The sequence below is a fragment of the Larimichthys crocea genome, chromosome X (genome assembly GCF_000972845.2).
Source record: "Larimichthys crocea isolate SSNF chromosome X, L_crocea_2.0, whole genome shotgun sequence".
NCBI lineage: Eukaryota > Metazoa > Chordata > Actinopteri > Sciaenidae > Larimichthys > Larimichthys crocea.
This window is the reverse complement of record NC_040020.1, coordinates 1328215-1350757: the sequence shown is the minus strand read 5'-3', so window position 1 is coordinate 1350757 and position 22543 is coordinate 1328215. Positions and strand designations below refer to the sequence as shown.

Genomic DNA, 22543 nt, shown 5'->3' with positions numbered 1-22543 from the left:
AAAAATAATTTGTTTTTTTTTAAGGTAGCTGTTTAGTTATATTTGCTCAAGTTTTATTAAAAAAAGCTTCTTTCATGAAAACTTTTCTAGAAACTAACAGTTACTAATTAGTTTATTCTAAATTATCATAATTTTAATTATTATTCCAAATTAAAATCTCAAAGTTTTCCCTACAGTTTGCACCTAATTACACCTAGTTATTTTTGCCAACTTTTTTTTAGCCCCCAACATCTGCTTAAAAGCTCTCACGATGCTGCCAGGAATGAATAAAATGGAGAGATATTGTCTAAAATTAGTGGCATCAGCCTAAAAATAAAAAATAAAAAATGCAAACAATGTAAGCACCCCAAGGTCGTCAAAGCCACTGAATTCCCAGAAAGAACACAGGAGACATGACCTCGATGTCCTCTATGGCAGCTACAACCACGGCAAAATGCCATTAAGTGTAATTAAGACTTTTATTTTGGTAATTTCGATCAACCAACCCTGTAAAAAGACACACCAGAAATCTGTAATTCTGTGTGAGTCAACCATGACGTGAACGTGTCAAGACTGCAATAAGAGCCCTCTGGGCAGGTAGGGTACAGTATGTCTCCTGTGTGCCCAGCCACGTGGAGAGTGTCTGATAGTTTTGGTGGTCAGCAGGTCAGCTGTGAGAGCTCTGCAGCTGTCTGATAACCACCGCTGTGGGTGGAGTAAGCGCTCACCTATGCACAGTCGCACACGTGTGCTTTTTCATTTTTCACTACAGGGATGAGCAGCTCTGTGGAAACCAACCGTAAGGAGCACGAGAGGGCCGTCGTCCTCCAACAAAAACAGAGGTACTAGTACTTCAGCAGCACTTGTGCATTCATTTTAAGCCACTTGAAGCACGTAGTCCACGTCTAAAGCACGTATTTATAGACAGATAGTTTAGCATCGCTAGACTGAGCGTTCATTTATCTCATTTCAACTCATTTAGCCCTCGTGTCCTTTTCGCAATTTAATGAATATACACTGGAATGGTCTGTAAGCACAGTATTGATGACATGATGCTGATAGTAATGAGATGCCCAAAGTAAATCAAGCATGCACATCCACATGTATTTACCTCACGTCTTCACTCAAGCTGACCATTAATTTAATTGGCCAGGGTTTGTTGTTGTTGCTCGTCTGTTACTTCTCAACCGTGGAAAATTACAGTTATCAATTAGTGCCCCGATAACACGTCATTGAAATGCCATATTCTCTGCGATCAAAGCAGCTCGCCTGCTATACTTTACAAAGTGAACGTGTTGTTTTTCAGCTTTTGAAATTCACCCCCCTCCCCCTGACCTGCATGTTTTTAAGCTTTATTTTCAGTGTTTGAGATCTTACAGAGCTCCTGCTTCTACTTAAGTGTAATAATCAGCCACATTTTTCCCCTTAAGATATTGTTTTCTTCTCCTCTGACCTCATTAAACCTCATGCGTGGAAAAATAATTAAGTTGCTAGCCCTCAATCCCGCCACAAACACTTGATAAAGGCGATAAATCACAGTCGTTTCATTGCATCAAATAAAGGGATATTTCAAGCTTTGTGTAGTCTGTGGGTTGAACATGAAGTAAGGCTATTCATATATTACTTTGTTTACCAAAAAGTCATTCACAGACGATGTTATTACACATAGTGATCTTTGGGATCAATTCCAGTAGACCGCCCACAGATTTAACGCCCTGCTGAATTTCTTATGATTTATTAACAGTTATAAAACTATATATAAAACGAGATTTGAAAGCAGTGTAATAAAAAAAAAAAAGTGCTGTCAGGACCGATCAAAGGTGACACAGAATATGAAAATTCATCTCCCAAAAATGAGATCCTGAAACTTCCAGGATCCCCAAACTTAACGTCACACCAGCGTGCATCCATTCCTTGTCCTTGACATTCGTTCATTCTTACACCCAGCAGTAATTTACTGCAGTGTCACCCAGCACAGGTCCGCTGCTGCTCATGCATTGTTTCCTTTTTTATTACTGTGGCAGGTGTCAGCCAACACTACGAGAGCTGCCACAGTTGGATTCATACAAACAAAACACAAGCGCATACGCTAACACGCATATGCTTGGCTGTTATTGGCCATGCTCATGGCCAACACAAAGTAATCTGGCAGTGTGATTGTAAGGCTGGCACAGTATTTTGTTCAGCTCTGTCAACATGTTGAATTTAATTTCCTTTCTCCGTCCTTCAGCTGCTGGATTTTTTTTTTTTCTCATCCCAGGGCAATATTTCCTTTTGTGTGCGTTCAGTGTTTTCACACCCATTTTCCTCTCCAGCTATATAAATATATATAAATATATGGCTCTGTGTGTGTGTGTCTCTCTCTCTCTTTGCACCTCACCCACCATTTTTATTTTTTCTTCCCCGGGTTTCCTTAAATCTCCTCAATGCTGAGAAAGTGAGTGACAGCACTATATGCACAGTCTGCAAACGAGTGACGGAGGGGGGGATTTTAACCAGATACGTCACAACTACAGGGGAAGGGAAAAAGAGGGAGGGACGGGAGGAGAGGAGGAGAGCAACCGAATTGAGACAGAGAGAGAGAGAGAGAGAGAGAGAGTACAGAGGGATATATTGACTCAAAGCTGGTCTGCATGCTCCTCAGTGTGTGAGAAACAGAGGACGTGAGAGCAGGCAAGATGGAGTGCTGGCACAGATGAAGACTGTCCCTGGGTACGTATTTGTGGATGGCTATATTTGTGGATGTGTGACTGTGTGTGCACATGTGCACGCATGTGCGTCTCCTCTGTATGTGAGAGGGAGCGAGAGCGGATGAGAGTTTGTGAGCAACATGCTCCAAGTGATCGTTCGTATGTGGGTACCCGAGCAGTGAATTTGGGTGTTGTGTTACATAAGAGCAGAGCGAGTGACTGAATGAGTGTAGGTACTGAAGATGGGACCAGGCAGTTTTTAACACACGTGTGTGCATGTGAGAGAGAGAGAGTGTATTTGAGTACTGTAAGTTAGTGAGGCAGGAGGGATGTGCGATAAGAGATGCAAGTTTACAACTGAGTTAAATCGGATATGAACGGCTTCGGTGCGTGTGCAGTGCATCACGTATGTTAGTTAGAGTCAGCATGTTTTAGGATGCACGAGAGCTGAGTTATAGATATACGGATGTAAACAGTATGAAACAAAATGTTCTTTCACCTGCACAGAGGAATAATACTCTGTGATGTTTGCGTTGCCTCTACTGGAACAATTTCATTGCAAAGTCAGAGTCTAATCTATAACTGCTCTGATCGCATCATGCATACTGTACATGACAACATACAGGAGGACATGCAAGAACTTCAAATCTGAACATGTCCAAAAAAAAGAATGCTGCTGCAAAGACAAACAGATTTAACAGCTATCTGTCAGCTACACAAGTTGACCGGAGCTAAACGGTTCATTAGTTGATCGACAGACGAGATGAATCTTCAATCATTTTAATGAGCGATTGATCAAGTCTGGAGTCATTTTTCCAGCCAGTCATGCCAGTGAATGATCGCGCCAATCATCCGTCTCTGCTGCTTTTATCTGTTTAAATCGAAACATGTTTGCATCTGTCAAAAAAAAAAAAGGTGTCAGATTGGGCTCTGCACTATTTTCTGACGTTTAAAACAAAAACAAACAAAAAAATCTGTAAAAATGATTAACTGATAATGAAAAAATAATCATTCATTGTAGCCCCCAGAATCAAGACTTTGATATGAGCTATCAAAGCGAGACGCAAGACAAATGGGGCTTGAAAGGGGGCCATTTATTCGGCAAGTCGCACAACAGACGCATCAGTCAAAAACTAAAAGAGCAAAAATGATTTCATATTTCATTTTTTTTTTTTTTCTTGGCGGGTGGAAAAAGAAAAGATGAAACGGACAAAAATTCACAAGACATAAAGGGAGAAGAGTTGACAGTGAGCAGCAGTGACATGATGGATACAGTGTATAGGGGTGATGAGACGTGACATTCATCCTCAAATGACCTGCCCGTGTTTGCAGTGGTCATGTAGTTGTGTCATACAGTTGTCATACCATTGTCTCAAGGCTGCATGTTTTTAGCTGCTATCTAGTGTTTTTTGGTCTTTAACAGCTGAAAGTTTCTAATCTGCGACCAGCACCAGTAAACAAAGTGTCACATCCCGATCTCTAGTTTGTCACCGCGATCGCAGAGTACGAGAAAACGCACATCTTCGGTTTCTCTTAATCACGCCGAGGAAATATAGAAATGGTAGCGTTTGGCTTAACGAGGTCGGAGTTTGGTCGCGGTTATTGTGCTTCATTTAGTGACAAATATGCTAAGGACCGAAGAAGCCTTCAAATAGTATTATGTAAATATTGCTCGGGGGGGCTTACAGACGAGAGAGAGAGAGAGAGAGAGAGGAATGAAAGAGAGAGATAAGGGAAGGATTAAAGTGAAGTGCAGATACGCGACTGACATCACTTGCTCATACTTTACAGCACTACATTTGAAGGTTCACGCTGAGCGCAGACTCGGTGTGCTGACACAATGTGTGAGTCACACTTTTGGAAGTGCCAAAGGTTCCGGCAATTTCTATTTTGGCCTTTTTGAGAAGTCAGGTTTCAGCATGAACTGATAAAAAAAACATTTCAGGCACATTTCGGTTTCCTTCCAAGATGTTTCAGATGTGGTGTGAATCTCAACATATCGCCCCGGCGTCGACTCGCCGTGAATACGTCTGACCCTGCTGCTCCTGCTGCTGTTGAGAGGAGGAAGTTTGAAACTTTCAGGGGATGTTTTGTTTTTCTCTTTCTAGTTCTGAGCCTCTTGTTTCTCCCCTTTGCTATGATCCCAGCTGTTCTCTTTATTCATTTCTCTCTCTCTCTCTCTCCGTCCCTTCATTGTCATCCCACAGTCCCGTTCGACAGTCCACATGAGCGTCTCCAAACCCCCACCGCCCCCCACCACCTCCCACCTGGCCATCCCCCCTTCCTCCACCTCCACCCCTTCCTCGTCCGCCTCCTCGCCCTCGGCGACGTCGCACTCCACCTCTATGCCCCCACCCTCGCCGGTCAAGATCTCTATGCAGGAGCACTTTGCCATCAACGTGTGCCCGGGGCCCATCCTCCCCATCCCACAGATCTCAGACTTCTTCCCACGTTTCCACGACTACCCCTGCACGCCTCCGCCCCCGAGGGAGAAGAAGATCCTAAAGGAGGAGACTTTCAACGGGGAGACGGGCGGGGGATACAAGGATGGGGAGAGGAGGGAGAGCAACGAAGGAGACAGGGAGGACATGCTCGACTCCGATGACGAGGACAGTGAGTTGTTCTGAGAAGTTTTGTGCCGTGCGCGTGTTCATTCATGTGAAAATTACATGGCAACGCTGCAGAAAAACAACACGTTCAATTCTCAAACATCGACAGAGAAGAGAGTCGTCTTTCTCGCTCGAAATGAGTTTCTGCAAATTTTCCTCGGAAGCACAACATATGCTCGCAGAGCAAATGTGGAGTCAAGCATTTTTTTTCCAAAAAAAGTGTTTGTCACTCCCACTTTGTGTGACTCGCCACCTCCGATGATTTATTAGACAATGTCGCCGTAGCGCTCTTCAGCCCTGCAAGTTTCGGGCTCATTCCCAAACAGTGATCAAACAAGACAGATCAATTCATATTAGGCGGCGTCATGTTTTTAAGAGGCCAGCTGCTACAAATATGACTCAGAGCTTTTAAGTGTGTGTGTGTGCGACTGAGTGTCTGTCGCTTTACTGGCAGTAATTGCTGTGGTTTGTGTTGTTTTCAGCCTACCTGGGAACGCTGGAGTTCAGCCTCCTCTTTGATCAGGACAACAACTGTCTTCATTGTACTATTCACAAGGCAAAGGTACACACAGTTTCAATATCTCCTTCATATAAACAGAACCAGTCTGTGTGTGCATGTGTGTGTGTGTGGTTGCATAATCCTCCTTGAAGACCCATTGAAAGCAATTCTTCCATAATGAACCGATGTTTGCACAGCACGCCAAACAGCTATCTCTTAACCTATTTTTTTTTTTAAATCGCACTCTCTCGCCAGCTTGTCGATTCAAGACAAAATCATCTCGCAGCGCCGCAAAATGTTGGATAACGCCGCTCCGTTTGCTGCGGCAGACACTTTCAGTGTAGCCATCGCGCAAGGGCACAAGCCTTGTATTACATATTGTGTAATGTCGCATGATGTTAATTATGTAAATCATGGTGAACGGTTCCCTTGAGGACAACACAAAGGAGTCTAGGAAGGGTAGAGAATGGTAGCGTGGTAAGAAACACCCAGAGGCGATATTGAGATGTAACTACAGTAGAAGAGTTCTGTCATATTCAGTCTTTTTCCTGACCCTGTCAGTTGTGTGAAGTGTTTCGAGGGCATGATGACGTCACCTTTGACACTACCGTATGTGTGTGTGTGTCTATGTGTGTCTACTTGCGTCCACAGGGACTGAAAGCCATGGACTCCAATGGGCTGGCTGATCCATACGTCAAGCTTCATCTTCTCCCCGGGGCGAGCAAGGTCACTGCTCCAAGCAATTAACGTAACATGCTACCACACTGGGCTGTCCCAGACACTGACACTCCCTCACTCAAGGAAAGTCCTGCGTCACACACACAGGAAGGAGATGATTTATTGAAAAGGCTGAAAATAGGAAACATTTCATACATTATTGAACTGAAGCAAAAGAAAAAAAACATTTATTTATTTGTTGTTTTTGGTGATCAAAACACTTTTTCCCGAACATGTAAAAGCACGGCAGCGGGGTTTAATTTAGTGTATCGTTTTAAGCCACTGAGCGGGGGACGCTTTTTTGGTTGGTTACCACTTAATGTGGCCCGTCCGGTGCTCTGCTTTATCGAGCACAAACACGTTCCGGTCTGCTGCACAGCTCTTGTCTTGTTTTCGGCTCAAGCAGCAGGGAAGATAAGGCTCGCCACTACAGCGAGCCCTCCCCGAAACCTCTCCGCCAACCCCAGCCACGGCAGAATGCAACCTGTTGTCGGCCATTTTGGCTCAAGGTTGACACGAAATGAGGTTATGATAAGCGCGGGGAGGACGCCGAGCCGCGATAGGTTGAATGAGGCAACCGTCTGAGGTCTAAGGTGCTAACAATAACAACGTCTGGGGGATTTTTTTGTCCTCCAGCCTTCCTCTGTCTGTCTTCTCTCCCATTGTTATCGCTCTCCTTTCCCCACTTTCCACCCCTATCTCTGTCTCTATCTCACTATCTGACTGTGACCCTCTTTGACCTTGAAATACCAACAGTGTGCGGAGAGAGAGAGGGAGACAACTGAGAGGGAGGAAAGGGGGGAGGGAGGGAGAGAGAGGGGGGGGTGGATAAAGGGAGGGAGGGGGAGACAGATGAGGGGAGGACAGCAGCAGGTGGTTGTCATGGAAACAGGGAGGATTGTTACACGGCTCACGTCAACAGGCGAGTGTTGATGGGGGGTGGCGCGCTGGGTGAAGGGTGGTAGAGGTGGTGGTGGGTGGCGTCAATGAGTAGGTAAGTACTCATGAACCGCCGTTTGTTAAATACCCACCAGACGGAGACCACGTCACTCGAGGAAAAAAAAAAAGTGGGAAGGTGCACGCGTGGAAGTGAGGACGGACACGTACTCATACACACCTACTCTCTCGTACGCAACGAATAATCCAGAGAAGAGAGAGAGAAAAAAAAAAGGTTTCGGTTTCCTGCGAAGGATTTTAGTTTTCAAAATATTGAAAGAAGAGAAAGAGGCGCGCACAACGTGATCCCACTCGTCTCTCTCTCTTCTTTTGTCAGCTCCACGTCCTCCAGCATGTGCTCTTTAACCGGCACACAGTCATGCATGCTGTCTTGTGATGTCAAACTCACACTGTAGCACAACGCGGCGCATGACCTTGCGTATATGCAGACGCACGCTAAGGCTTTTTAGTCACAGTCACACAGAGATGCTGCCTTTATCCGTCACTCACTCACTGCTATCGCCGCCTCTCTCTTTGACACACAAACATGTACGGACAATTTCCAGTTCCTCTGTCAAGTCATTGGTATTTTCATCTGTGCATTCCTAATCGACGTGCATGGAGAAATCACTTACAGTCAGACTCCTCATGCACAGCTCTGAGAAGTAGGGATTGAGAGAGAGAGGGAGGGAGGGAGTGTGAAACAGAGTCATGCAGACAAATGGAGAGAAAAGAGAGAGTATGATGGACAGATGGAGGGATAGAAATTAAACATTTAGAAACAGATGCAGAGGCACTGGTGTAGAGGGGAAATGCAGGCAGGGAGTGACAGAGGGCAGAGGGAGAGGGAGCTGAGTTGTAGTGTTTGTAGATGCAGAATGTGGTGAGATATGTGCCCAGAAAACCAACCCAGTTAAGTCAACAAGGAATGATGATTATTTGTGAAATAGTTGTGCCGTTGAGTTGTGCTGGCACACATACAGCTGTGAAACACCGCTGCGAGTCGTGACTCTGCCTTTGCGCGGCTCCTCCTGCACATTAATGAATCAAACAAACGACGTGAATCAAAAAAAAAAAAACACTTGTTCCCTCCATGGAAGCCAGCTCTGGAGGGCTGACTCTCATAGATAAGCCTCAAAGTTTCCAGCAGAAAAAGAAGAAGAGGAATAAGAAAAAAAAATAAGGGGGACAGTGAAGGGAGGAACAGGCAGAAGAGAGAGAAGGCGACACAGGGATGAACAATGGGATGTGGGGACAAAAACAGACCGAGAGAGAGAGAGAGAGGATGGAAGGGCGGGTTCAGCATCTGGTCCTGGGGCTTTAGCAAGAGGCTGACGGTTGCAGAAAAGAGAAGAGAGATTTTTTTCCTAGAAGCTTCAGACAAGAGCAGGAGTATTTTGTGAGGATAGCCTACACACTGTTCTCTACCAGCTGGACATTCAGAGTTTGTGCATCTATTAATGCAAAGAGATCCTCCACTTTGATAAAAGAAGCTTTAGCAGAATGTGAAATAAAAACACTGCAGGGCATCACAGCCTGTGCAGCATTTCCGTGTAACTGGGAGAGAGATTTCGAAACATTTAATATACTGTTGGGAAAATATGAAAGAAAAGGCTGTCAATGCTGCAAATCCCATGAAACGACCCAGATCGACAATGTGCCTGCGTCCTCCTCTCGGTGGTTTCTGATGACGCCATGCCAATCCGTGGCACTCAGCCCAGAACCAAATAGCTTCTACTGAAGATGCAAATCTTTAAGAATAGGTCCGAAAGACATACATACAATCAAATAAAAAAAACATGCATAAATCCCTAAAAGCTCAGTGGCAGATTAATACACATTTCTTGGTTTGGCATGTATTTATAGCATCAGGGGAGTCTGTGTGGAATTGACTCAAAATAAACTACAGAACAGCGTGGCTCGGTGATGTATTATTAAAGGGACACTCCACAGATTTTGCACATAAAGGTCAGTTTAGTTGTATTGAGACTGAGACGAATTGTTTCAAGGTTCTGAAGGGAGCTCTCTAAAGTCTAACAAATAACACTGATGATGTGAAGTTGGGCTTTGAGCCCAAGTAGTCGAGTATGAAAGCTGTGGACATTTATCAGGCAGAGAGGGTCCAACAAAAGAAGCTGTTCAGTTGCATTATAGTAAATGTAGGAACCAGTATTTCTGAAGCTCGACCCACAGGAGATTGTTCAGCTATCGCTACCTCTGCAGCTTTGATTTTGACCATTCTTTTCAAAAATCTGTCTCTTGTGAGTCCCTCAATTTTCCACCTGAGTGATCCCACTAACATGATTTCCCAGTTCATGGGCCGGAGATCCCAAAGGAGACTTTAAACAGGGAGGCAGGTGGACGATACAAGAATGGAGTGAGAGCAACGATGGAGACAGGCTCGACTCTGACAATGATAGTGTCCATGATGACGATCCTGGGCGGCGCAAGAGATTCGGATACCACAAACAAAGTCAGGAATGTTTTCAAGCGCCTGGACTCTGGGTAGAAAAGCAGCTCTGAGTCTGTTTAATCTTGGAATGTGGGTGACTGACTACTCCAAGCTGAGAGGTGTCATGGCAGAATGCTTCTTGAAGGATGTCATAATGGACTGTCTAAACTCATTAAAGATAAACTTGTCGCCCAAGAAGTCCTGTTAGACCTTGGACACCTTCATCGCCCTCACCGTTCGCATACGCAGACATCTCTCGGAGTGGAAGAGGAAGTGAGTCCTGGCTGCCAGGCCCATCTTTGGCAGTCTAGCGCACATCTTCACCACACTGTCTTCCGGCTCCAGCAATAAGTACACAGAAAAACGCCAATCCTGAGCCAATGCAACAGGAAAGTTTGTCTCTTCCTGCCCAGTTCACCAGTATCCCTGCGATCCTGTGCTTCATACTCAGCGAATTCGGCCAAATTAAGTCATTTAAACCCCACTAGAAGCACCGCCGGTCTGTTTTTCAGAAGTGGCTGTTATATTTTTGATGGCCGCCATGTCAATTAACACAAAGCAGAGGTTAGACACACAAATGGCATAGAGAATCCAGCCAGTTTTCAAAATAAAACACTTCTGATCATTAAAAAAAAAGCCAGAAAACAAATTTAAAAAAACTACGTAGCATATTTACTCATGGTAGAAGCACATAAACCAACAAAAAAAACAATCAAGTGAGCAAATTAATTAATGTTAAAAAGTCCGGCAGGCAAAACAGTCCACTTCTGAAACACTCCTGGTGGGATATGAAGCCACATGGCGAGACATGCCTGGTGGGGTTCCAGCGTAATTCGGTTTCAGTGTTTGTCAACGGGGAGCCGCTATTGAAACCCACAGAAGCAATAAGTGCCCTTGATAGAACTGTGTGTCTGGCAATTATCATCAAAAACTCACCTTTCATTTGATAGACACAACTTAACTGCCTGTCATTCTGGGGTTTCCATGGTTCATCGGACATAATCTACACTTTGACTGGTCCTCTGCAGTTATTTCGGGCTGGAGACTTCACTATCATGCTCTGTGTCCCAGATCTGCCGTGTCTCCTACTCCCAGTGATTCCTCTGCATCCGAGTTTCCAGATCTCTCAGGAGTTTCTTCTGAATCGTCTGGATTTTAAAGAAAGAGTCTTTAATAAAGCTCGAGCCATCTCTCTGCCACCCAGTCAAGCCTCTCAACCTCCTCTGGGGCATGTCTTCAGCCGTGTACTGCCATTATTCACTTTTCGCCCCTGAAACTCAAGCAATTGAGAAACACATCGGTGACCCCTTGGCAGCAGGTATCATCCAGCCCTTGTCACCAACAGGGGCAGGCTCCTTCTTTGTGGACAAAAAGGACAAATCTCTCCGTTCCTGCACCGACTACTGGGATGTCAGTGATATCAAAGCATTCCCTCAGCTTTCGAACTGCTACAGTGGGACAGTTTTTTAAAATTTAGACCCCAGGAATTCTTATTACATGGTATGCATTAAGGAGGGGGATGAGTTGAAGACAGTTTTAAACGCATCAAGTGGCCGCTGGGGATATCTCATGATGCCATTTTCTTCTGACCAACAGTGATGAAGTCAAGACCATCGAAACAGAGACCAAGATCAGACTTTTAGAGGTTGAGTCAGAGCCAAGACCAAGACAGTATACAGCCTACTTACTACTACTAAATCTCTTTGGGCGTTGCGTTGCAGAATTCACATACTTGCTGTTTCTCTTTGGTGCTGGTTTGCAGATGAACTCTTTCTGCTTTACGTAGCCAACATTTGCCTGACGTCTCCTGCTCGACAGCCACAGCTTTTTTTTTTTTTTCCTGTCTCACACATTCACTGTTGAAATGCATGTGAAGGGAGGCAGTGAGTGCTGACAGCTATTAACAGTCACAGAATTTAAATTAGAAAATGAGTCAAGGCATCGGTTGCGATATTAACTAATAAACCAGACAATGCACAGGCAATGTAGTGATATCTTAGCAGTTGGGGTCTTGTAGTCCAAGACTACAAACAAGGCCGAGACAAGATCTTCAAAAAGTGATCTTGGTGAAGATAGAAAAGTGTGAATTCAATGTCTCCAAGGTGTTGATTCATTGTCACTGCATGCAGCACCCAGATAAAGCACAATCAGTTGCAATGCTTACTGCGGTTTGCGATTCTTTGTCAGCCCCCTTCAAACGCTTCACCTCCCAGAATTGTCCAATCCTATTCTGCTAAGGAGGACTTTAGGCAGCGAATCCCAGGGGTTTATTGCAGCCTGCACAGTCTGCTGTCATCACAAGAATTCCCATCAGGCGGCTCTAACCAGCTGTTTGATCCTCATTGACTGATCGCACGTTTCCCTGGACTTTGTCACTTATCTCCCTCCTCATGTTGGTAACGCAATCATCCTTGTAGACTACTTTTTCAAAGCTGCTCATTTCATTCCTCTACCCAACTCACCCACAGCTAAAAAGACAGCTGAACTGCTACAACATGTCACGCATTATCTCTGAACCTAAGAAATTAAGGAACCTCAGTTCACCTCTCGTTTCTGGAAAGAGTTTTGCAGTTTCCTAAGTGCCACCGTTTGGTGCATCACAACCCTGCCTCCTGGTCCAAACAACTGCTGTGGGAGTACGCACACGACCCCCTTCCTGGCTCAGCCACCGGCCTATCTCCATCCCAGTGCTCCCGCAGGACCTACATCTCAGGCTCGACTCCAGGAAAGTGGCTCCTCTCTTTATGGGACCTCCAAAGTACTCGGATGCTGCAATACATCTTCACTTGCCTCAGTCCAATCCACTTTTTTAAATTTTACGGACTTATGCTTATTAATACGAGAGTCACACTCTTGTTGGTTTTGGGCTTTTAATGGGATTTGTGAAGTCAAATATTCCACCAGACTCATTATAGGTGTCAAATATAAGTCTGCAATGTAACTAGCAACTATAGCTGTCAAATGAACTCTATTTACTGTACAAAAATGAATATTTCTCACCACTGATAGCCACTCCTGCAGCTCAGAACAGCCATTTAGTTCTGCCTTTGGCACTGCAAGGTCTTATTAACCCACATTTTATGACAAGAATGTGTCCAGACCTTTCATTTGAGCCTGAGGTTTGGTTGTGTGAAGGAATGTCTAGGGAGTCAGTAAAAAATATGTTTTATTGGGATGCAAGCCCAATATCTAGAAGGATTTTCTACATTAAAATACATCTGAAATGAAAATCTAGACGAGATGAACACATCCTGAAGGCGACTGTGGGAGATGAGGCACCAAAGTGGCTGAAAACTTTATTTATGGATGGTGAGGCTATTAAGAGGCTCATGGGCATTTCCACTCTTGGAAAGCTTTAATTTTTTATGCCGGGTGTGTCATGCAAGTTAATTGGCTGCCGTGTTGTGTTGTGTTTGAGGCACAGTGTTTTGGTGCTTTGTCTTATCATGTCGGGGAGGAGACAGACGGACAGGTGAAGCGAGGGAAGCCTCGTGTCCTCTCACTCTCCTCTACAAAGTAGGCAGCAGATGTCTGCGATTTCCTGTGGGACAGAGATAAATGATGTTTCCCCACTCCCCTTCCTCTCTCGCCTTCTTTCTTGACTCTTCTTTTCATGATTTTTTTATTCTTTCCCTTATTCTGATCTGACGAGCTCGCTACACTCACCCTTAAAGCATTGATCATTCCTCTTTTTCTTCTTTTGCTTCATCCCCTTCCATGAATTTCTTTTCATATTTCCTCTTTTTTTTATTTTTTATCCCCTCAGGCAAACAAGCTACGCACAAAAACCCTGAAGAATACGCTGAACCCAGTGTGGAACGAAACGCTGGTGTATCACGGCATCACAGCAGCCGACATGACCACCAAAACCCTCAGGTAGGTGCCCAGCTCTGTATTTCACGCTGACCAGCAATTAGCGCTATTCCCCCAGACGGCTGAATGACCGGTTTATTATATGGAGGATGAAGATCCTTGCCTCCAATCCTCCAGCGAACTGCCAGCAGCCGTCTACGCTTCCCAGTGGGCTTTTCCAGGTAATTCATTATTGAAGCCAGGCGACGCCAGCCAACTGTTCCACTTGCTGTTGCTGCGGTAACTGCTCAGGTGCTGGCTGCTCGGCTATGGCTCCGCCCCCCCCAACTCCCTCCCTCTGTGCTCCCCCATATGGATTGATTGAGGTCAAGCGTAGCCATCTTGGCCCAAAAACCGTGACGCACTCACACCGTCCCGCATGTGTACGTTGATTCAGAGATGGGAGTTTCGCGGTGTGTTTTTGTTTTTGTGGACGTGTGCACACTGCACACAATCAGTGCCAGTTTGCTCAGCGGATTTATAATGGGGTCGGATGGCATTGTTTATCCTGAGGAAACACGAGCACAGACACAGACTCAGATGTATGAATGCACACACACACACACACACACACTCAGACGTGCGTACACACTCACACACATATGAATCTCGTCTGCATTGCACACAAATGCAGGCAGTCAGGTGTGTGCTTATCCTCCTGTGTGTATGTCAAGGGCAATCACTGGCAGGAAAAGAACATGCATGGCCCCTCCTCTGCATGTACACACACACACACACACACACACACACATACAAACATATGCAAACAACACACGTCCTTGAGCTTTTACAAACACACACACTTGGGGATAACATTTACTCACCCTCCCCGAATACACACACATATCACACGCAAACAGCAGCTCGAGGAGAGACCTTTTTCAAAACTAGAGGAAACCCACCTGACCTCTGTTCAAGGACATAGCCCACAGACACAAATCAGCATGGGGGCTCAGGGATGCCAAAACGAGGAGGAGGAGGAGGAGGAGGAGGAGTGTGACTGGTGTCAAGAAAGGGATGAAGAGCGAGAGAAAGGGAGAGGTGACTGCCAAGATCAACAAAGAAACAGGAGGGAAAGCGTAAATGATGTCGAGTGACAGTGTGGAAGAAGAAAGCAGAGGGAAGCCATGATTCGAGAAAGATGACAGAGTAGAGGGATGGAGAGAATCCACGGGTCAATTGAAAGATAGAGAGAGGCTCACAGAGAGTCTAGTAAAATGGATAAAGTGATGAATGAGGAAATTTACTCAGCTAAAAAAAAAAAAGGAGAAGGGAGTGTGGGGGGTTACTCAAACGGGAGCCAAAAAGCGAAAGAATGAGGACAGTGAGAAATATGTGAGACAGCGAATGAGCTGGAGTGAGTGAAACACTGCCTGACAGCGAGGAAAGGAGGAAAAGCAAGTGACAGACTGAGATAGAGAGAGAGAGAGAAAGAAAATATGCTCAAACTCTCTCTGGATGTGTTCAGGTGCCAGCACGATAGCTCCAGCCAATAGCCAGACTTTGTTCTCATTACTCCACAGAAAACAGGGAAGAGAATGGAGAAACAGAGAGGGATCCCCGGAGAGATGTTTACTCACTTGGTCGTGCCCTGCTACGTCTCGCTCTGCTGGTCCCAGCAGGACGTAAAGGATGGGGATGCTGCAGTCTTTGATCCCCGTGATCTGTGCACTGCTGAGCAGAAGGACTCTGCCCAGACTCAGCCTCTCTGTAGACACGCCTGAAGGCCTGGATGGTGCAAAGTTTATAGCTAAACTGGGCCACAGTACAGTTAGAGTTAGACGAATGTGTTTTCAAGTGAGAGGAAGCAGCATTTTTATTTTGAAGTTTGATAATTGGTTGGATCTTTTTTTTTTTTTTTAATACAGCAGCAAACACTCTTTGAACAGAACACATGAGCACCTGTCGGCTCTATTTATAGTGCAGCCCAACAACTGATTTCATGGCGCACACAGCATGAGTAGTTTCCCACAGCAGGGTGCGGTAAAGTTGTCGGAGGTCCGTTGCGTGTTACTTGCAGCTCTTTATCTTAACACTTCACTGTGGCGGCGACTTGCAAAAAGAATCAATTTACGCAAAAATGCAAAAAGAAAACAGCACCATTGTTGCTTTGTAGAAACATTTTTGTTGAATTATGAGTGACCAGAGATGAAAGACAATGCCCGGTTCACATTAGAAGTAACTTAAGGTCCAGTGTGTAACATTTAAGCAGCTAAATGTTTTAATCCATATAAAATCACTTGAATAGTCAATACGAATTTGTCAGGCCCAGAACAAAGCGGCAGACTCAGACGCAGAATAGGCAGGTTTGGAAGAAACTTTTATTGTTTCCGAGCTGCTGGAACACAGTCTACAAAAATTACAACAAAAATGGCTACACTGACCAGAACTCTAATTAACTAATACTCTGCTACTCTCTCTGAAAATCTCAAACACTAAACTAGAAAGAAAAGCGCTTCACCAAAATGGGAAGGGATAACCTAATAAAATTTATCAAACAAAAACACTCACTCAAAATGAGGAGGAAACAGAACTATCTATATCTATGACCTAATCTCCTAAACTGGCTAGAAACAAAAACGATCCCGGAGGATGAAAACAGGCTACAAAATCCTATCTATACTTAACTTATGGCTGTGAAACTTACAAAGCAAGAAACATGGAACAGGCTTGGAGTCAATGGAAAGGCTTGGGTGCGACGACAGAAAGTACGAAGACACTTCGGCACGGGACAAGGGGGAACACAGACTATATATACACACGAGGGAAATGGGAAACAGGTGGAAACAATCAGGGCGGGGAAGACAATTAGACCGGTGAGACATGAGGAAGGGCAAGTGACCTGAAACGAGAGGAGAGTTATCTTTCAAAATAAAACAGGAAATGACAAGACAAGACAAAAACCCAGCTTGACTTCAGCACGGTGCGACAGAATTGTGTTTTCGAATGAGCCTTTTCTACATTAGGGTCCTCGTCACCTTGGTCTTCCGTATTGCCCTGCCATGTTTGGCAAGTTGCCCGATGGGAATCCGAGTACAGAGAGTTGCAATCTGCAGCTACGCCACTACGAGCCACTAAATCTTACACACTGATACTTTAATACAGCTGTGACATGGTGTATATACACTAAACAGTAACCAGCTGTTACTACTTTAAAAAGTTATGTTATGCATGCAGCATGAGTTCCCTCATACTTAGTTAGGTCATTTAGAGGCGGACTCTGCCACCATCAATAAAAACTACTGCATCATTCGGTAATGACTGAATGTAAATCCATTGACTGGCTCTTGCAGGGAACTGCCACCCAATAATATTATAAAAAATGGGCGGTTGGATGTCATGAAAATCTTTAAACAGTTTTATACTGTTTGGTAATTCAGCCCGTATCAGAGACAGTGACAAAAGCTGGACCCAAAAAAAAACCTTTGAATCATTAAAAAATGTCTGATGTCAAGTCCATTCTACTGCGCTCCCTTTGTGCTGGAGAATAAATGATGTAAAAAGAGTTATGCAGTGTGTAATGTGAAGGGAAGAAGAGTGGTGGTTTTGCGCATTTATTTATTTATTTCGCCATTCATTCACTCATTTGCAGTCACAGTGATTATATAAAGCCATTATGCCGGAGAGAAATGCACTTTATATAGAGAGAAGCTGGATATGAAAAGGAAAAAATCTCTCAAAGTTGTAACAGCATTAATGTTTTTTTTAATATTCTGCATTCAACAGTCTTATTCCCCAGTGTGCAGACTTTACCTCTAAGGTCCATTCTGTTATTAAGAATGACCCAGCTGAGTAAACTAATAACTAATGTCCTCAAATCCAGAATCGGTCGGCCTCATACCGGCTAATCCTTCCATTGGTGCAGCAAGGCAGAAGCTGCCTTGGAATAAACTGCAGAAATCTCGATCTTAAATAAGTTGTTCGGTCTAAAATCATAATTGTCTGAGACACTTTTAAAATCACCGATCTCCAGTAAAAGATTGACCGGTGTGAGAGTTGTTACTAATTTCTAGAAAAACTCCTGAAACATGAGAAACTGCCCCCGGGGAAGATTTATCCGTCTCCTTTGAAGTCCGAGAAGATCAAAACCATTTTGAGAGCAACTCAATCTGTCGTCTGACAGATTGAGTTGCTCTCAAAAGTGGTTTTGATTTTCGAGATCAGGTCCACGTTTCTCTTCTCGGGTTGACTCAGTCTGTCTTTTTGCCTTTGGGTGGAATTCAAATCATTTTTTAAAAAAAGCAGTGATGCATTTATCCGGCTCCCTCTGATTTAAATGACAGGATATCTTTTTTGCGGTATGTGTTAATGCACAAAAGAAATTGAGTGGTATTGTGCGTTCATGACTATAGGCAGAATCTCATCTTTGAGACTCCTTGTGGCTTTTATCACTAAAACGGTTATCAGGCTGCCTGTTAACAGAGGAGAGACAGAACATGTGGAGGTGTTGTGATGAGAGGTGGGTATCAAGAGACCCAGTGTGTGTGTGTGTGTGTGTGTGTGTGCGTGTTAAAGGACTACCAACGTGATGTCAGGCCAGGTCTAGCCTCTCGCTCTCTCTCAATTTCTTCCCTCCATTTCTCCATCTCTCTGTCAGGCTTCGTAATAGACTCGCACTGTCTTCGGCTGTGGGGAGATAGGGACAAATCTAGGACTTGATTTGGTATTGGATGGAGAGCGAGGCTGAGATTGGCTACTGGATGCCTCAGGTGAGATGTACGGTTGGGTACTGAGGATTTGATTAGGTGTTAGATGTCGGGGTTGATATTCTTGTCATGCGACGAGCGTAGCTCCGTGGATCCGCTGATTGTTTCCAGACTGAAATATCTGAACGACTGTTGGATGGGTTTGCATGCAAATCTTGTACAGTCATTCATGGTCACCAGAGGATGAATCTTACAGATGTTGGTGATCCTCCTACTTTTTCTCTGCACCATCAGATGTGGAGCGACATGGTTCAATAATTACCGTAAGCTGTTTTAGTGCTATTCGCCAATCCTAACATTTAGTTCGAAACACTGTTGTGCTTTCATACAGCCTCACAAAGCTGCTAGCACAAACTCTTAAATCTTGTAAGAAGAAATCAGTTAATTAGTCTTGAACAGAAGGCTAAAAAAAACAAAACATGATCTGCTAGTGGTTAATATTAACATCTTCAATATTTTATCCGGCATATGAATCATTCAGATTCACTCGAACAGCTCGCTCAGTGCTTGGGAACATGAAGTGATGCCCAAATGTAGAAAAAAAAAAGGCAGAGTTAAGCCTTTAATCACACAAATCCTGATAACATGGAATTAAAATCAATGTGGCATAACAAATCAATGGCATCGGCTCAATACTTTATTTCCGTGTCAACTCAGTTCATAGGAATTTGCCTCTCACAGCTCTTGGAAACAGATAGATGAATAAAACAGTATAATATTATAATTCCTACATAGTTTCATCTTGTGGGGTTTAAATACAAATGGGCTTCATATTACATGCAGAGATGTATAAAGTACTGGAGTAAAGGTGTGGAGTAGTAGTACAAGTGCTATATCAAAAAAACTGACTTGAGTAGAAGTTGAAGTGTTCTTTAAACACCATACTTAAGTAAAAGTACTAAAATATTTAAAATGTTTTGTACTTAAGTATTGCAAGTAGAAGTATGTAAAAAAATTGCTACTCAAGTACTGAAAGTAAAAGTACTGTTGTTTATATTATTTCAAATATTTATTAAGGCACAACTTCTAATGTTACAGTGTTACAATGTTCATGGTAGAGTTCTGTGATTTCCCATGGTCTGTGAATGCGTCTGAATGAATGCGAGAGCGAGGGGGCAGGGCAGCAGGTGAGAGAGCACCTGGGTCAGTCAGGTGTATGACGTACGGCGCACAAGCAAGGTTGATGTGAGACCGGGACTGTTATGTTGGTTTTTTGGCGTGGTTACGGCCGACAGTCACCGAGTCCTGTAACCAAACCGTTCAGCAATAAATGCAGTTTGTTCAATATCGCCTCGTCATCCATCACGTGTCCGGCTAGACGCTACAATAGTAACGAGTAACGATTCAGCACATGAAACATGTATCGGAGTAAAAGTATTAAATTCATCAAAAATATGTAGTGCAGTAAAAGTGAAAGTTGGGGAAAAAATAATACTCCAAAAAAGTACAGATACTGCATTTTAGTACTTAAGTAGTTCCACTTTGTTACTATACATCTCTGATTACATGGCATTTAATTTTTAGGAACTATGCTGCAGCAAATGTTCAAGTCGATTTTTTGACGACACTCTTGAGGCCATTAAAGAGATACTTTCACAAGTACAGACACCAAGCCGGGGTGTTAAGACACTCTGGTAATCTGACGTAACTCAAGGATTTTGTGGGTGAACACACGCAAAAATCGGGCACACATCAGGTCGAACAGATTCCACGAGCATCTGTTTGGATGATTTCTAATGCTGGAGAATCAATCGTGGGAGGGAGGGTGCAAGGAAACGGATGGAGGGGATGAGGACGCGAGGAAGGAAGGAGTCCAAAAGTTTAGGCGGTGACTGCTGTCACATTTCACAGCAACGTTCGTCTTCATCGCGGGCACGCAACATGTATGACGGAGCAAAGGCACATAAATCATCTAACAGCCGCGGTCATGAGTCAGAGTTATTCTGAAGCTTCTGCTGGAGATACTCATCAGTTATGACTAAAAGGCTGGAACCAGCAATGTCAAATGTCCAAATGTCAGGAGAACAGGACGAAGGGGGAAGGTGTGTTTGTGTGTGTTAGAGAGAAAGAGGTTGAGAATAGAGAGTGGGGGTTTCGTTTAGCTCAGTTGGTAGAGCGACCGCCCCATGTATGAAGGCTCAGTCCTTGCCGCAGCAGCCCAGGGTTCGAATCCGACCTGTGGCTCTTTCCCCATCTCTGTCTCCTCACATTCACTCTTCAGCTGTCTCTATTTAAAATAAAAAAGCTTGAAAAGGCCCAAAAAATATCTTTAAAAAAAGAAAATAGAAAGTGAAGAGCGAGGAAGAACCAAGAGCAGCAGCGGCGGCGGTGGCAGTCCATCTGGGAATACTGAAGCAAAGAGGAAATATTGTAGCAGGTGATGGGCTGTGAAGATTGTACTGTAGCTGATGGAATATTCACCCTCCATCAAACATCGGCCTTAATTTAAATAAGCGCACCCTGTGGAAGAATTCATTTCACAGAACTGTATGTAGACGAAGACTCTTATTACATTTATGGAGCAACCAAATAGAGACACAAAAATCGAAAAGAGTTCATATAAACTAATCTCGGTCGTCTTTACCGCGCTGACATCCCGCTCAATAACGATGAATGCATGCAAAGGATTTTTACTTTGTAACCGCAGAGAATTCTAACCAGGAGAAACCAAAATGAGAAAAGAGAAATCATCACCAAAATCTTATACTTAGCTGTGCTGTGCCGCTCCAACAATAAACTTTAAAAATGAAAAATGATCAGCTGTATTTTTCTCGAGTCATCATGAGTTTGACATTTTTGGTTTTAGCTGAATGTCAACAATAAATGAATGGATTGCTATAAAAAATTTAGTGCAAATGTTCCCGGATGGTGAAGTTTAATCACTTTGTGACTCCCTGACTTTTCATCTCGAACCATCTTTGCCCTATATTTTGGTTTATGACCAAATACCTAAAACTAATGGCTCTACTTTATGTTTAATGCTAATGAGGTTCCTGGTTCTCCCTGTGCCGGGTACTCCGGCTTCCTCCCACAAAGACATGCACTCAACAGGTAAATCGGTGACTTTAAATTGTCTGTAGGGTTGAATGTGAGTGTCAATGGTTTTCTCTCTCTGTGTGTGCCCTGCGATGAACTGGCGACTTACCCTCGCCCAATGTCAGCTCCGCGTGACCCTAGTGGGGATAAGCGGTTACAGATGAGTGAGTCAACAGCCGAACATCAAGCAAGGGCAACAACACAAGACATAGCAGCCAGCTAATTACTTATTAGTCCATCAGCATCAAGCCCAGCACAGATTCTTGCACCCTCTTATTTTCTTGTCTTAGTTTCCTCTGTTAACGTCCCCTTTCGATCTTTTCATCTGCCGTCTATCTCCACAGATGCTGCTGAACCCATCGTCCGCTTGCCCAAAGCGCCTGTGGTACAAACACTAACACTCCCCCCGGTGCACTGAGCTCACAGTCCAAGCAGCCTGACTAACAAACTGAGCTAACAGCAGCAGCAGTTACTGTTTACTGTCCATCAGGAACTAAAGAGAGTTAATGAGCAGCCACGCAGGGATTTTTCTGCATGAAATATGATCCAGTTTCACCAGAATCAGTGAAATAGTTGGTGGTGTGTGACTTAGTGTTGTAAAGTGTCACAAACCTCTCATACAGGACATGATACGGGTCGCTTTAAGCCTCTCAGGCTCTAAACTCTCAGTCCTGAGTATTACAGCACGTCATCAAACACGGTAACACCTCGTAAGCACAAAAGTCAGCTGAAGTAATATATTGAAAACACAATGTATGCGAATGAACTGTCAGCAGCTGTACACAGTATATAATTAGTGTCCTTTGAGAAAAAACTGATTATCTGCTCGAAACTTTAAATCACTTTCCAGCACGTATTAGTGCCTGATGGAGTAACAGCCAAGACGGATATTGATTGAAACCCTCTGGAAAGCATCTTTCTCTCCGGCAGTCATGCGACTTATCATCATTCATTCGGCCGCTCGTGTGAAACCGCCGAGAACTTGTCGTGTGTTGCAGATGGAGGAGGCTGATTGATTGTTCAGATGCACTTTGGATATATTTGGCACTGTCTTCACGGTAATAAGC

The 22543-nt window shown here is 44.1% G+C and overlaps 1 protein-coding gene across 2 annotated transcripts in view; it reads left to right on the top strand.

The window, feature by feature from the left end:
* Positions 1-778: 778 nt before the first annotated feature.
* Positions 779-22543, top strand: part of doc2g (double C2-like domains, gamma) — a 41627-nt gene continuing 19862 nt past the window's right edge. The window contains exons 1-5 of one of the 2 annotated variants that reach the window (XM_027283288.1): positions 779-821; positions 4877-5282; positions 5761-5840; positions 6429-6503; positions 13649-13758. In XM_027283288.1, coding sequence (XP_027139089.1) covers positions 4895-5282; positions 5761-5840; positions 6429-6503; positions 13649-13758 — 653 coding nt within the window. In that variant the 5' untranslated portion in view covers positions 779-821; positions 4877-4894. Of the gene's footprint in view, positions 822-2420; positions 2692-4876; positions 5283-5760; positions 5841-6428; positions 6504-13648; positions 13759-22543 lie in introns of those variants that run through there. The other variant, XM_027283287.1, reaches the window with a different exon arrangement.